The following is a 16132-nucleotide window of genomic DNA, read 5'->3' on the forward strand; positions in this document are numbered from 1 at the left end:
AGAGAAACGTAAGGCCTGTTGCCCATGCAAATGTTTTTTGCTTCCTAAGCATTCATGAACCATAATGGCAAATCACTTGTCCTTACGTACCTTATTGTCTGTTTCTCTGTATGTAGTGCAGATCCTAATCCTTGTCAAGCGCTTCGAGAATTTGATTTACACCGTAAATGATGAATAAGAATACTACCAAAAGAGCAAATAATGTTTTTTATGATGTATTCCTATGTTAAACTAATTTATTACTTTTCCAGAATTAACACTGAAGAGATTTCTCCATTTCCCATGTGCACAGTTCACATAGTTAAGAATGCAGATGATGAGGGATAGCTATTTTGTCAGTGAATAAACTTCCTTACCTGCCACAACGTAATTTTGCTCACACACACACAAACAGAACAAAAAAAACCCCTTAGTCAGGAGTTTTGACTTCTGACCAAACACTTAGTGCATCTGAGTCACGTTCATTTGACCCAGAAGGACTGGGTTTCCATATTGTCTGAGGGCAGAAATAGGGAACAGTGGAGATGTAGTTCATGAGCTATTTATTGAGTAGAGAGAAAGATTCTTTGAGAGAAGGAAGCTCATTTGAAATGTTTAAAAGTATACAGCAGTTGCAGATTAATGGTTTTTTTACACATTCTTCCATTAGAAATGAAAGATAGAATCAGAGAATGAATCTATGATTCTGTGTAGGAAAGCAGAAGCAATTTGGAGATCCATACACTTGTGTGAATTTATTTGACTATATGGTCTGTAGAACTATCTGGTTTTCTGTAGAAGCTAGAGATCTCTCTACTGTGGCAGGGGTTTGGTTTTGTGTCTTCGGTTTTTGGTTTTGTTTTGTTTATTGTTTATTCAGGGTCAAAACTCAATATTAGTTTAGTATGTTACTCTAATTAGATCATCTCTGTTTAATATATAGGCTCTCTTCAGTCATTCCCATCAGTTAAAAATAGCTTTATTTTCACTGATAACCAGTTTTAAGTTTGACTGTGTCATTGAGGAATGTTTTGGAGAAGACAGTTGCACCTTGCTAAATGTAAATTAATATCCTGTAATTGCAGACTTGGTTAAACGCCATGCTGGTGTACTAGGACTTAGTGCATGTATTTTGTCAAGTCCGTATGACGTACCCACCTGGATGCCACAGCTCTTGATGGATCTCAGTGCCCATCTTAATGATCCTCAGCCTATTGAGGTAAAAATACTTAATGTTGTTTTTCTATTCAATATAGCACATCTAAAATATGCTTGACACATTCTTAGTTCTCCTTTCCTAGAAAAAAATAAGAACCTATTAAGAAACTTAGTTTCTGCTGCTTTTTATTAAATGGTTCCAAATACGTTTTAAGTCATGGACTGCTTTTAAGTATTTTTTGTGGTAGTTCTGTTCTTGCTTTCAAATTTAAAGCATAAACTGAAAGCTGAAAGAACTGTATCTATAATGAGGAAATAATATTTTTTTAATTAAAAATGTCACTTTTGTGCATGCCATTCTAGAAAATACCAACCTGAACCAAAAAATCGCTCTGAAATGTTTAAAACAAGGTTTTATAAGCAGCCCTAGAAACAAATTTTTAATAAAGTAGTTACCTTTAACTCCTATTTTTTTGCTCTGTCTGTTCGGTTTTGTTGACCTTTGCTGTTTTAACCAGAGTAGTGAGCTTATGGCTGAAGAATTCCATAGATTTAACAAACTTTGCTATGGTGTGCTTTACTGAATCAAGAAACTGAACTTTTCTTTTGTTAATTTAATGATAATTATTTTAATAACAGAAGGTAGTTTTCCTCTGATTTGTTTCTTCTATGCACCTTATGTGATTCATTAACTCTTATGTTTTGAGACCCAAGCTATTGGTTTGAAATATCCAAGGAAAAGAAAAAGGGGAAAAGCATCTTATAAAGATTCTTACTTTATAAGAATCTATTCATTTTTTCAAACTCAGAATTGTAGGTCAAAAAATCCTTTTTATAAGAATGTTGGAGTCGTGACACTGGTCAAAAGACTAACCAGAATTGTAAAAATTAAAATACTGGGGAACTGGGCTGAATTCCCCAGAGCCCTTCTAACTTTTGCAACTGCTCAAACACTTTGCTCCACTCAGCAGTTATTTTTGTTGTATTCAACATTTGTTTTGTCATGGAGCTTAAATCCATAACTGATAACAGAGCAATACTGATTGACTGCTATGCAGATGACTGTGAAAAAAACGCTGTCAAATTTCCGGAGGACCCATCACGACAACTGGCAGGAGCATAAACAGCAGTTCACAGATGACCAGCTACTAGTGCTTACTGACCTCTTGGTTTCACCATGCTATTATGCATAGATAGGTAAGATTATTTGTTTTGAAATAACTTGACAGAAACGTAAGTCTTACAAACTCTACTCTAGCTCTCCAGTCTAGCATGGAGAGTAGGGAGGAATCCCTAACCACAGGGAAAATGCTACAGCCACATACAAGTCCCTTGCAGCTCTAGTGGTCTGTTCAAGATCAGATTTATTTTGGTTAAATATCGTCTGTCTTTTTGTGTGTCCCTGTATTACATTAGTGTTTTGCTAAGACACTTAGACTTGTTTTCTTGACTATTGATGTTCCTTTCCTCCATTTTCTGCCAGTTGGCTGCCTCTTAAATGCCTGGCAGTTTGACTAAAGGCAAGGTACTTGCTGCTTTTTTGCCTCTGAGGACTTTAGCCTACCACCCAGTCCAGTATATTATCTACATCTCATGATGGGGAATGACTTCTCCCAAATTCTTCCCTATTCCACATTATGGCTTTGCTACCAGGTCTCTTCATGCAGGCATGTCCCCAAAGAGTTAATCCATTCCTAGAGTTTCTCTGTTATGCTACAAGATTCTGATCTCTGTTGTATTGTGATGTTTTGTTGACAGTATTCCAAGAGAAGTTTTAGTTTATATTTTCATTTTGTTCTGTGGTAATAGCATGAAGCAATAATCCTGTTTTGAATTCTTACTTCTTTGTTTTCAGGTTTTTCCTGGAGAAATGAGGATGTAGGAACCTTTCTGCAAAATAAAGGAAACTCAAAGAAATTCATCATGTAGAAAACTTTGTGTTGGAAGTCCTGATGCCTAATCAAAGCCACTTTTAAATACAAACATAAAGACCTGGTTCTATTCAAAAAGCATTTCACCTCCCCAGGGAGCAGCTGTGGGAACCCCACAGTCTCCTCCTAACTGCGCTTGCAGAGCCTGATTGTGAGTTTACTGCAAGACCCTTCTCATTGGCGTGCGTTACACATCAGTCTTGTTTCTGCTTTCTTGCACACGGTGACTTACACTGCACGTTTCTTATCCTCTTTTTCTGACCCTTCTTCCCAGCTGTTTCTGACATCAAAGATATGCAGAACCAAAGTGTGCTGCAACCCTGAATATTCTCAGTGAAGCTCTCCAATTCTGTTGATGCAACTTGTTACCTAGTCAGCATACAACACCAGGAACCTATCTTTCTCAGAGTTTATTTTTCACTACTTGGATTTGAGTGCCCATCAGGTGACGGGCTCTGTATCATTCAGTCCACCTCAGGGCAGGATTGCCTTTTTGTATCTTCCTTGTCAAAATGTAAATAGCTGATTTTCTCTGTGCAGTATAGATGATGGCAGGACAAAACATGGGGAGTGAAAGCTCTTACTGCCTGGCCAGGTCTTCATAGATAGCTTGACCACGTGTGGAATAAAGATCTATGATTATCTGCATATTTTTAAGGGTGAAGGACTATGGGTGTTTCCACATAATTAGAGCCCACAGATATGAAATTATGGACTATCAAGTGATGGGTGAATTCACAGAATGAAATGTATGCACAGTGTGAAAAGGCACTGAATGGCTGACTATTTTTAACAGCATATTCTCACAAAGATTGTCACTGTTTGAGCAAGCATATCTTGTTCGAAGATTGTGGAAGCTCTGTATTTTTTTGCCTGCAGCTTTGTTCAGAGACTGGTATCTATTGGCTATTTAACAACATGTTTAATATGTGTTACATAGTTGTAAAAGACTGTATAAATTGTAGAGGCATTGCGTTGACAAAACATTGTACAGTTTGCAACCTTTTACATAACACCATTGTGAGATTAATTTGTAAAGATTCATACTTAGATGTTAATACGGTAGTAGTTCTGGCTTTTGTATCAAATCAAATGCCATTATTAGTTTTTTAAATTATTTTCTTTAACAGAATATCTCTTCATGTCTGAAAAGCAGAGGTTTTGTTTTGGTTTTCTTGTATCTCATTATTACTATGTCTCATTCAGATTTTAATGCAACACTTGTGGCCATCTCTAAATGCTGACATCACATATTTTGGTGTGATAAGCTCATAGAATGTGAGGTACATTGAAATAATTCATAAACTGGTGTGTGTTTCCACTTTCATGCAACCCTACAGGAGCACTGATACATTTCAAGTGATCTACCTGCTGAGTGTGTGACTCATTCCAAACTTCAAAGCACAGCAGTGTTCCTGGTGCAGTATTTAATGTGTCAGCACACAGATGTAACCACTGTATAGCGTAGTGCCAAAATTATTATTTCAATTGTGTACGTAGTTTAAGACCCAATAAATGGACTGTTTGTAACATCTGCATTTTTTTGTATTTCTGAAGCAGAAATTTCTTATTTTGAGACTATAACTTCAGGTTGTTTACTGTGCCTTTAAGCTTTTTGTATGAGGCATGTGTTTATTGTAGGATTTAGCAGTGAGTTAAGGCAACATTTAAGGATAATTGAAGATCTAGTTCTAAGGGTTGGGAAACTAGCTCTTACATTTACGTAAAAATACCTTGTACCTGGTGAGGCTTGCCAAAAAACTTACTAACTTCTGAGGAGTACACTTAAAAATTGGAGAAACTAGTTTGAAGTGGAGAGTGTTTTGCTGATAGAATTAAAAAATCTTTAAAAGTAATCGGAAGTATTTGCTGCAGAGTATCATCTTTAAAGTATGTGTTGGCTGATTAACTGATGGAGCAGATATTATGTGTGCCATTTTGCCTATGCTAAGGGCAGCTAACTATAGGATCCAGTTCTGCTGCTTTTTACTGTAGTGGGGAGTTTCTTTTCTTACATATCTATAGACAAAGTGTAGCTGGAATTGGTTGCAATGTTGAGGATCCAGTGCTCTGTAGAGAATCATTCTGTAGTGAGAGCTACAATGGCAAATAAGTAGGTGGTATTAATTCACAATAGCTGTTTATAAATCAGCAATAAATTACTTCATCTAAAAAGATCGCCCAGAAAATAGAGTAACTATTCAAAGTACAGTTCTATAGGATAAAACATATCTGTGGTAGTGTGAACAAACTTGTACGAATTGACTTTTTGTGGGTGAAAGATTGTTAGTCTCTGAGAACGTAGGAATAATTTTGAGTTCTTCATCAAATACCGCAAGTCCATTGCTACTTTTATTCCTTAACTTTCCCCAAGCAATATACATATGTAATGAGTTCTGAGCTTTCCATCACTTTGATGTCTTATGCTGTCTCTTCTCTAAAGCCTTAGAGATGAAACAACTGCAATACCTCAGTCTGGAGAGGGAGACATTTCTATTGTGAGAAGAGAGAATTCTTCCCCTTGAACAGTAAGGGAGATGGAAAAATATCTTGGAGATGTTTTGGTAGACTTGATAGCCTTAGTGACCACGTGTCAGTCTGCACAACTAATCTGAGTGACCACCACTGTTTGAAGCACCAAAGAATGGCAGTGATGTAAGGCAGAAATCATCTGTTGTTTTGGTTTTTTGGGGTTTTTTTGGGGGGTGGGTGGGTGTTTGCTTTGTTTTGTTTTCTTTTTTTTCCTCAAGTTGCAGTGACTTACTGTTTAGTGACTATCTTGCTAGAGTATTAAGTGGAATGATCTCCCATATTTCCATAATGAAGTGGGTATATTTGTGCATGTGAAAACTTGCTGAAATCACAGCAGAGACATGATGCTTATTTTGATAAAAAAGTATAAGAAAATTATCAAGTGGGTGAATAAGACTAACTTGTGCTTTTGGGTGGCACCGCAGACTGGACATTGATGGATTGTGTTATTAACAAGTTGAGCTAATCTGAATATGGATTTTTTCTTTTTTTTAAATGGAATAGGTATGAAAGTCATTATTTCTGATGTGGTATATTATGATAATATTCCTTTTATGTCCAGGTATCTGTCCTCTCTTCCTTTTTACTTCTTTACCAGGCTGCTGGGAGTTCTGTGCTTGGTACACACGGATGATGTCTCCTGTCAGTTTTTTACAGTTAGGCATCCCCAGCATCCCACACTCTGTTCAGTCTCGCACTTTCTTCCAGAGCTTCAGGCTTCCTGGAATCCTGCAGCAGAGACTCCAGCTTCCTTTTCCCCTGTGCTGTGGAAAACACAATGATCTGGTAAGATATAAAAAGGAGAAAATACCAACTTACCAGTAGAAAGCTTTGCTGGCCATTGTCCTTGCAAGATTTTAACATTAACTCTGCTGTGAATTTCTAGCTCATTTGTTTTACATTCTCACTGGCATTGTGCAGTAACTGGAAGGCAACTTCTTTGGATTTCCCTGTGACAAAATACTTGTTGTAGATAGTCACATTGCTACTGCACAGGCTCTGGGCAACTGGATTCCCAGTAAGACAGGGGGAATTTCACCTGAACCTGTTCTAGACTTCCAGGTTGTCTGTAGGCTAGAGGTAACCATGATCCAGAGAGGGGGTTTTGTGGTGGTTAATCCAACAAGGTACCTGGGGCACTAGGGCAGCAGTAATATCACAGTCTACTGCAAGGAATTGGAGGTTTGATTACAGAAGAAAATTAAACTGTGTGGAAGATGAAGAATATTGCTAGGCTGTTTAAGGCAATGCACACACATTACAAGCAAATTGTAATTGGTTTGCACTGAGGGTTTTTTCTCTTTCTTGGTCAACAGTTCTTTCTCAGAGCTATCAAGAGATATTTAGAAGGGAAAGTCCATGAGGTGAGAGGAAAAAAAAAGGTTAGTATTCGCTCCCTGGGAAGGAGAGTGACTTAGTAAAGCAGTCTTGAATCAAGAGTTCTCTCAGCACAGATAAAAGCTTAGACTGTTGCCTACAAAGATTATTAGCAAAATTATCTTTGATTTCTGATGGATTAGAACGCAGTGCTTGGAGGAATTAGCTGCATCCTAACAAGGCAGACTTTTTCAACAGGTGAAAAGGAGAGGGAGCCTTCCTGGCCATGATCCTTTTCTAATTCTAGATTAAATTACTTTTTCCAGAAAAGGATTGTGGAAATTCAGCCTGCTTTCCCTGCTTGGGCTCTTGGCACCCTCCCTGCTGCAGGTATTTTGTATAAATTACCTGAGCAAATTTTGCTGCTAGAGCTGGAGCTGGACACCCACTTTCCTTGGGAAATAGTGAGGGGTACTAGGAAATATGAGGTGCAATCATTTCTGATCGGCGTACTTAGGAAAAACAGCAGTAAACCCAACAAATCTGTTCTAGCAGTAAGTATAGTCAGATTGGCGATAATTCTAGGTGGAAGCCTAGGTGAGTTCATCCAGAAAGGGTTCTGTTAAGAGTATCAGTTAAAAGCTTTTATTTATTCTTTCCTGGCTTTTATTTTTATTTTTCTGGGTTAATTTCCCCTTTAATTATTCCAGCTTCCTTCCTCTACAACTCTTTCGTTAAAATGATAAGGTACTGTTCTTAGGCTGAGATGTGGGCAGGTTTCCACAATTAAAAGTAATTTCCAGTTTCTTGTGCTAAGTATCGGCAAAACTTGACACTGCTGTAAAAAATGTCTTGAGAATACAATTTCTCCTTATGCAGTAGGAACTCCACAACTGAACAATGTTTGAGAAGCTTGATAGTACTAGAGCGTGCTGGGTTTTTTAATGAATTAGTTTAAGGAAAGGCTTGAGTGCTGCAAAGAAAGAGTTAATATCCTAGTACCTTGTGCAAGGTACTGCAAAAGTTATTGGGGTAGTGATTTCAAATTACAGTTAATAACTATAGAGGGGTAAAACATCTTAAACAAAACCAAAAACCACCCTTGCTCCTCATGGGCCTGCAGTGAAATTAGTGACAATCTAAACCTATTACTAATAGAAAAATGCAGACTTTTCTTTTGCTATTTTGCACATAACTAGTTTGAAAATAGCTAACCTTCTGTAGGGCCCAAGTCTTACAGTTTTGACTTCTAAATCCATTTTTCAGTATCTCAGGTAGGGGTTTCAAAAGCACATAATAGATCAGAGTCTCAGTCTTGCTAACTCCTTTAAACCCCACAACCTTGCTAAAAACAATGCCATTAGGCATATGCAGCCTTATTTCTGTATGTGTGCTTCCACCTGCTAATCTAGTAATTATAGGAAATTAAGTAGTCTTAACTGTGGTCATCCAAGGCTGAGCATTTGGCCAAATAACACCTGGAATTATGTAGACCTTCCCAACTTCTTAAAGGACTCCTGTTTTGCAAAATGTGTTACTACTCCTATGTTTCTGATTGTCGTAGCCTAATGTGGAGTCGGGGATTAGACATAGTGTGAAACTAAGGTCAGTTTTTATGCAGCATCTTGCTTACAACTGAAGTGCGGTGCATTACCTGATCTGAAAGGATGTGCATATTGTGTGCACATTAGTTTCACATGAAGAGAACAATCATCAGTGTTTCCTCAGCATTAATCACTTTGAAGTAATTCACTCTTGCATTAGGCTGATATTTTGTCAGTCTTGTTTAATCACGCAATTCAGCACTCTCTGATGTTTATAAATAAGAAAATTCAAGGAGGGAGATCCCAGCTTGTCAATGAAAAAACAACTCATACTCAATAGGGCCAGGATTCACCCACAGAATTCAAATTAACCATGACTGGAGAACAAAAATATAAGTAAGAGTGGAAATAGAAGTGATGGCCAAGCTGAGAGAGAACATAGCTTGAAGCCACAGGAAACCATGGACATCGTGTTTCAGTTTTTGGACCTTCTCCCTCTTGTATGCAACTAGTTTAAGAACAAAAGGCAAAACACACCTGACCTAGGTGCCCAGGTTGCAATGCGCTGTTGCAGCCTGCTCTGACAGCTGCTGGCATTTCCCTGCCACAGATCCTGATAACAAATCTGGAGTGATTGTCAGCTTGGAAGTGTGTTTAGCATGCAAGGCTCATAGGCTGGGCCACTGTTGTGAGTCATAGGTTTACCAAAAAAATTGCTCTTAGTTTTAGAAAGAAATGTGTTGAAAAATAAATGAGCAGGTAGCACTGACAAGCTTTCAGATGTCAACCTAGCACTCTCATCGCTGTCTTGATGGTTCTACAAAGCATCACTGCATTTCTGCATGATTGCGGGAGGTAGGGGAAGATTTTATTAAGACAATATACATATTAATATATATGTATATAATGAGTATGTAGAAATGTACAGTATAAGACAAGTGCCCATGCATAAGTCAGAAATATTGGGTCTACTGTATTTTCATAGCACTCTTGTGCTTCACCTGGCTGGACTTTTATCTCTTCCAACTGCATTTCCAGTGTGTGACATTGAGGTCCCTCAGGTGTGTCTGCCTGTGACAGCCTGGGCTGGCTCAGAGAATGTGCGCTGAGCGTGTCCTTATCGTCAAGCCCATGTAAGTATTTCAAAATGATCCCTTTAAGTGCTCAGACATCCAACACTCTCCATCACTTTAAATGGCAACTACGGTATTTGTGATGATAGTAGTTGGCAGTAAACAGATAAAGAAATAATACTGATTTCCCCTCTGGGAATACAGAAGATCCTTTGCCTTAGATCCTGTGCTTCTGGGCACAGACAAGCAAACAAAAAGGGCGTCCCTATCCCGATGAGTTTGCTCGGGAAAGTAATGCAAAAGTGCAAGCAGGGTAAGCCATAGTGTGCAAAACTCTGCCTTCAGTTTTGATGATCGGCAGGTTTTGGATTGGGGCAGGTGTTGTGTTGGTGTTTAAGTCAAGATGGAGGGACCTCAAAGCTTTGAGTGCCCAGCTGTTGACTTGGTATCCTAGGTAGAGGCATGGCTGTGACATGACTTGTAAAACCTCCAGCTGCCTTATCTTACCTGACTTCTCTGCTTCATGAAAGCTTCAGGGGTAAGCCTCTGCTGTGTCCCTGGCCATGCAGCCAGCATTGGTCTGCCCGTCCCTTGGCTGATGCTGTGGGTGCCCATGGAGGAGGAAGGGCTCCTGATGGTGCTTCTGTATGAGGCTGGGCAGAGCGTGGGACACTTGGACAGCTGCTGGAAGTTAATGGGGAGAGACTTGGTGGAAACCGTGGGAAGGAATGGATCAAAAGTCGATGTTGCTGCAGCGCCTTGCACCAAAGGCAGCTGCTTGCGCGTGGAGCGCACGTTTGGAGTGCAAGTTTGTGCAACTGCCACTCGGGGTTTGTGCCACTGCTGCTCGCCCAGCTGGAAACGCAGCTGCAGCCCCCGAGGCGATTTAGGAAGCCCGGGGCGGGGCGGGGGGGTGCCTGCACCTTGCGCTGCAGCACCCCCTCACCGCCTAGCAAACATCTTTCCTCACAGCAGCTCTTGCCGGGAGACTGCACCAGCGCTTCACCCGGCGCTGTGGGGGGAGATGGGCGCGGGGGGGGCGCGGGTCTGTCCCTGCAGGTGTCGGGGTGCCGGGCTGCGTGCGCGGCGGGCCCTGTCCCTGCTGCAGCCACGCGTCGGCCCTGACTTCCAGCGCCGGCAGCCCGGGAAGCGCCTGCGGGGGCTCCGGGGCCCGCGCCGAGCGCGGGGAAGGGGCCGGGCCCGGGCGCGGCGGCCGCTGCGGCGGGCGGGCGGGCGCCATGGCGGGGCGGGCGGCGCCATGTCGGGGGCAGCCCTGAGGGAGCGGCGGCGGCGGCGTGCGTGCTGCGGGCGGGCCGCCCCCGGCGCGGGCCCGCCTCGGCCGCAGCCGCGGTCAGGCGGCGGGCGGAGATGAACGCGTCCGGGCGGCTGCCGGTGGGGGGCGAGGAGGAACCCCCGGGCGCCTCGCTGGCGCCGCTGCTGCCGCCGGGCGGGAACGGCAGCGCGGGCGCCGGCCCCGGGGAGCTGCGGGAGGGGACCCACGCCGCCACCCTGGCGGCCTGTGCCTCCCTGCTGGCCCTCGTCTTCTGCCTGGGCTCCTACGGCAACCTCATCGTCCTCCTGTCCTTCTTCGACCCGGCCCTCAGGAAATTCAGGACCAACTTCGACTTCATGATTCTCAACCTCTCCTTCTGCGATCTCTTCATCTGCGGGGTGGCCGCCCCCATGTTCGCCTTCGTCCTCTTCTTCGATTCGGCCCGAGGCGTCCCGGGCGCCTTCTGCTTCACCTTCCACCTCACCAGCTCGGGCTTCATCATCATGTCGCTCAAGACGGTGGCAGTCATCGCCCTGCACCGGCTGCGCATGGTGCTGGGGAAGCAGCCGCACCGCGCCGCCTCCTTCCCCTGCACTCTTCTCCTCACCCTGCTCCTGTGGGCCACCAGCTTCACCCTGGCCACCCTGGCCACCCTGAAAACCCACGGCTCCCGCCTCTGCCTGCCCATGTCCAGCTTTGCCAGCGGCGAGGGCAAGATCATCCTCTACCTCTACGTCACTGACTTCATCTGCTGCGTGGCCGTGGTGTCCATCTCCTATGTCATGATTGCCCAGGCCCTGCGGAGGAACGCCCAGGTGAGGAAGCGCCCGCCCGTGGTGGCCGTGGACACCTCCAGACCGCAGCCCTTTGCGGGGCCCCCGGCTGCGCAGAGCGCCGTGCCCGCCTTGTATAGGAACCAGAGCTACACCAAGCCGCAGCATGTCCAGACGCATGGCTACGGCAAGCACCTCGGCCAGCCGCCGGCCGCTGGTGCTGGCCGGCTCCAGCTGGTGTCAGCGGTCAACCTGTCCACAGCCAAAGACTCCAGGGCAGTGGTGACGTGCATTGTCATCGTGCTCTCCGTCTTGGTTTGCTGCCTGCCCCTGGGCATCTCTCTGGTGCAGGACATGCTGTCCAGCAGCGGTGGCTTTGTTCTCTACCAGTTTGAGCTGTGTGGGTTTACCCTCATTTTTTTCAAATCTGGATTAAATCCTTTTATATATTCCCGCAACAGTGCAGGACTTCGGAGACGAGTCCTCTGGTGCCTGCAGTACGTAGCCCTTGTCTTTTTCTGCTGCAAGCAGAAGACAAGGCTTCGGGCCATGGGCAAAGGCAGCCTGGAAGTCAACAGGAACAAATCATCCCACCATGAGACCAATTCAGCGTACATGTTGTCTCCAAAACCTCAGAAAAAGGCTGTGGACCAAGCCTGTGGTCCTAGTCACTCCAAGGAAAGCGTGCTGAGTCCCAAGGCTTCTGTCGGGCATCAGCACTATGCACAGAGCAGCTCAACCCCCATGAACACTCGAATCGAGCCCTATTACAGTATCTATAACAGCAGCCCTTCCCAGGAAGTGAGCACCCCAAATAGCTTACAGCCCGTGAACTCGACTTTTGGGTTTGCCAAGTCCTACATTGCCATGCATTATCACACCACCAACGACTTGGTGCGAGACTATGATAGTGCTTCAACTAAGCAGATACCAGTGCCCTCGGTGTAACCCTAGGAAAGGGTTCTGATCTAGCTGATCCAGTGGGTCCCCTTCCTTGTTTTTGTTAACGATTATTCTAAACTCAATGATAACAGTTTTGCTGTACTGCTGCCAATTAAGAAAAATGCCACTACTGTTAATATCCAGCTATTTGCATTTGAAGTGAATACTAGGATATTACTTGTGCGACGCTTTCTTGAACTTCTGTGGCAAGTCAAAAAGGGCGCTATTTTAGATTTGTACTTGGAATTGTTACATGAGGGTGTTTTTATTACTAAATCTTACCGCTGGACAAGTAAAAAAAAGTCAGCACTGTAACTATGCGATTCATTATGTCACGAGGCAGAGTATCTCAGAGAACCATCTGAGGCTGCGCCAGAAGTATTACATGTTAAATAGTATACTTGCCGTATTTTCAAGAAGGAAAAATTGGGAGGATGCTCAGTATTATGATACTTAAGTTTAAACTCTCCCCGTTGCAGGAGGTTGAAAGAATTGGTGGTATTTTGTTGTAGCAAGTCTTGGTGATAGCAGGAGTCCTTTCTATGCGCAGGGTGAAATCCTGGTTCCGTTGAGGTAAATGGCAAAATTTCCATGAACTTCAGCTGGAAGTTCAGGATTTTAGCCTAGGCTTCCTAAAGCAGGACAGGGCATTTTATAGACACCATTATATTGCCACTGGGGAAGGACTTTTGAGAAGTGTTGTGGCGCTGTAATAAAACTCTGAAGTATATATATATATATATATAAATTTCCACTGTACATTTATTTCAGGGATCAGTGGCATTATGTATCCCAAAATAATATATTTGGAGAAGTATTTTACATCTGATAGAAATAACTGTGCAATACGTAATTATAGGTTTTACTTGAGGATAAAGATGAATTTTGCAATATTATAGTACCAATACACTATTAGTAATGTAGTCATCTCTGGAATTTTCTAATTTGTAAGCTGTTACGCAGAGAGTAGTGTTGCTGGTTGCTTTTTGTTTATGACTTTGTATAAAAGTGGGAATTGGGGGGATTCGGCTGTGATATTCTTGACAGGTAGAACTGACAGCTATTAACATTTTTATAAAACAGAATGACCATATGACAAGATGACCACAAATTTTTGAGGTTTTCTTAAGAAGCCTAACATCAGTTTGATTTAAAGATTAATAATCGTCTACTTATAAACTTTATCTGTTGGTCTACACAGTGAGCAAATAACAGAAGTTAAATATTTTTTTATAAATCCAACCATTTGTGTTGTGTCACGTGTTGTGGGAATTCCTTATGAAACGGAACAATCCGGAGGCATTTAAATTCCTGACAATTATCGCTTTAAGTGGCCAGATCTTTTCAAAACAGGCAATCACCTTTCAACTTCTACGGACTTCAGCAGAGCCTTAGTATCTCCGAAATAATTGTGCCACAGACTTTTGGTGCCTCATTATAGGAAAATGCCACATCTTTAGCAAAATTACAGTGATGGAAAGATGATTTGTTATTTTAGGAAAAAAAAACATTCACATCATTGCTGTGTGTGAGTTGTTGGTTTAGGCTATTTGTTAACTAAACTGTTTCCAAGATTTTCCTGGAAGACTATTACATTATGAACACTGTTCTTTGTTTAACACTCTGAATTTTAATTAATTTTGAATAATTCAAGACAGCTTTCTTGCAATAAAATGGATGTGAACAACTTTCTAATACAAATGTAAAATTGAAATTATTTCCATAAGTCTTTTTTCTCTGCCCAGATATTTTTCTCTATAAACGAATAACATGGTTCTTACTAAAGTAATTACAAAAGATAACTAAAAGATCTGTCTTGTTTGGTTTTTCTGTCTTTGCATTGCTTTTCAGTACAAAGCGTACTAATTTGGAGGGAAAAAATACGTGGGAGCCTGTCATTTTGTCTCATATTGTACATTCTTAGCAGCAATTACGGTTTCAGGTCGTAAGGAGTATAAGGCAGGACCCCAAAAGTGGTTGCAAGATGGGGTCCTGTATGTAATTTAAGGGAGTTGAAGATGCGCATTACGACTGGTTTTAACATTAAGCAGTTTTGGGGTTTGCTGCACGTATGTACGACTCCTACTGTGCTCTTGGTTTGGATCACATAATAGAAGATTAAATCCCTTGCGCCTTACTCATAAAAGTAATTTGCATTGAGTATTCATGTGGGAGTAAAGCAAGAAGGGTACAGCTTTAGGACAGAAGGAGGTTTTATTGCCTTCATGTGATGTATTATTGAGACAAAAGAACTGAAGTCCCTTCAGAGCACTTTGTAATATTGCTCTTATGTTAACTCCTGGTGCCAGTTGTATTCTTAATACAACCAATGTGTTAATATGTTCATAGTGTCAGATAGGAAAGTGCAATGCCTTTTAATCTGCAGTAGGAACAAAATCTGATTTAACTTGTCAATCACACTAAATAACCGTTTGGGGGGGAGGTTTATGGATGTAGTAAATAGAGATTGGATTTTGAAAATATGTAGGTACAATTTCTTTGAAGTGAATCATAAACCAAAGTAATTGATTATCATATGATAAAATAATTGTTTTAGCCTCTTCTGGACTATAACTTTCCTTTTTTCCTTTAGCCCTCTTGTATCAGAACCCTCCTCTGCTGAGCACAGAACCAGCGTGACTGCGAGATTAGAAAAACAGCAATCTGATTAAGAGGGGAAGCAACAGAGTGCTGGAAAATGTATGTGAAGAGAGGAGATGGGTAAGAGAGTGAGCAATAAAAGTATGTGAATACTGAATGGTTTAGAAAATGTAGGTCTGTAGTTAGTGCAGACCGTAACACAAGAACAAGAAAGCGTCTCATGAATATGAAAGGTGGCAAATCCAAGACCCATAAAGTGCTGTGTTTTCCTCACTGCCTGTACATACACTGTGGACCTCATTGCTGCAGGACTGTTTAGAAAAAACTAGGAAGGTTTAACAAGTGCTTCACGTGGGTAATATGAGTATCAGGGTCCTGACAGTTGATGCCAACGTGTTTTGGAATATATGTAAAATTTTAGAACATGTTATCCAACGTATGTTTTCAGAGTGCTTTTCAGCTTCTTTTGAAGTTGCCGGTGTTGGCCGCTGTCACGATATTTGGCCCGAGGACTGTTTATGCTTTATTATCGAAAATCTGCATTTGTGGTGTTAGGTGTACTGCTAATGGTTTGACCAGCGTATTTCATTAAATGAGGAGCGGCCTCAAAGAAAGCCTAAAGAAGCTTATTAGGAAAACAGCTGATGAATTACTTGGGCCTGGTCTCACTAACAAGTGACTTCTGGTTGTTTACATGACCAAAATATTTGAAAGATTTTATAATTCACAGTCTTTTTAAGTCATAGATCTTGCTTTATGGTGATGAGTTGACTTTTTCAGCTGGTGGCCTGCAGTATTGTATTTTTTTTATCCTTTAGATCTATAAAACCCAAAAGCTGCTAATGCCAAATAATTTTAAACAATATCTACAAAACCTCAAAAAGTTGCTAAAGAATATTCAGTAGTTGGGCACCACCTCAGAACTTTTTAGACTAGAGATAGGAGAGATTTCTGTAAGGCGGCATACTTTTTTTGTTTGTTTTTTTTTTTTTTTCTTTTTTTTTTTTCC

The 16132-nt window shown here is 41.8% G+C and overlaps 2 protein-coding genes across 4 annotated transcripts in view; both read left to right on the top strand.

Moving 5' to 3' along the window:
• Positions 1–4598, top strand: part of PSME4 (proteasome activator subunit 4) — a 69013-nt gene extending 64415 nt beyond the window's left edge. For both annotated transcript variants that reach the window (XM_030022135.2, XM_041125156.1), the window contains 3 exons: positions 1065–1198; positions 2196–2334; positions 2993–4598. In XM_030022135.2, the coding sequence (XP_029877995.1) occupies positions 1065–1198; positions 2196–2330 (269 nt within the window). In that variant the 3' untranslated portion in view covers positions 2331–2334; positions 2993–4598. The remainder of the gene's footprint in view (positions 1–1064; positions 1199–2195; positions 2335–2992) is intronic.
• A 1712-nt stretch (positions 4599–6310) lies between these two features.
• GPR75 (G protein-coupled receptor 75) lies at positions 6311–15237 on the top strand. Of its 2 annotated transcripts, none has more exons than XR_005933071.1 (2): positions 6311–6386; positions 15116–15237. XR_005933071.1 is itself a non-coding variant. In XM_030023607.2 (2 exons), exon 1 carries the CDS (start codon positions 10903–10905, stop codon positions 12526–12528), a length of 1626 nt encoding a protein of 541 aa, XP_029879467.1. In that variant the 5' UTR covers positions 10828–10902; the 3' UTR covers positions 12529–12560; positions 15116–15237. The 2 variants fall into 2 exon arrangements, 1 of the variants encoding a protein (XP_029879467.1); XM_030023607.2 differs by lacking the exon at positions 6311–6386 and adding an exon at positions 10828–12560.
• The last annotated feature ends 895 nt before the right edge of the window (positions 15238–16132 follow it).

This window comes from Aquila chrysaetos, chromosome 8, assembly GCF_900496995.4.
Source record: "Aquila chrysaetos chrysaetos chromosome 8, bAquChr1.4, whole genome shotgun sequence".
Lineage (NCBI taxonomy): Eukaryota > Metazoa > Chordata > Aves > Accipitriformes > Accipitridae > Aquila > Aquila chrysaetos.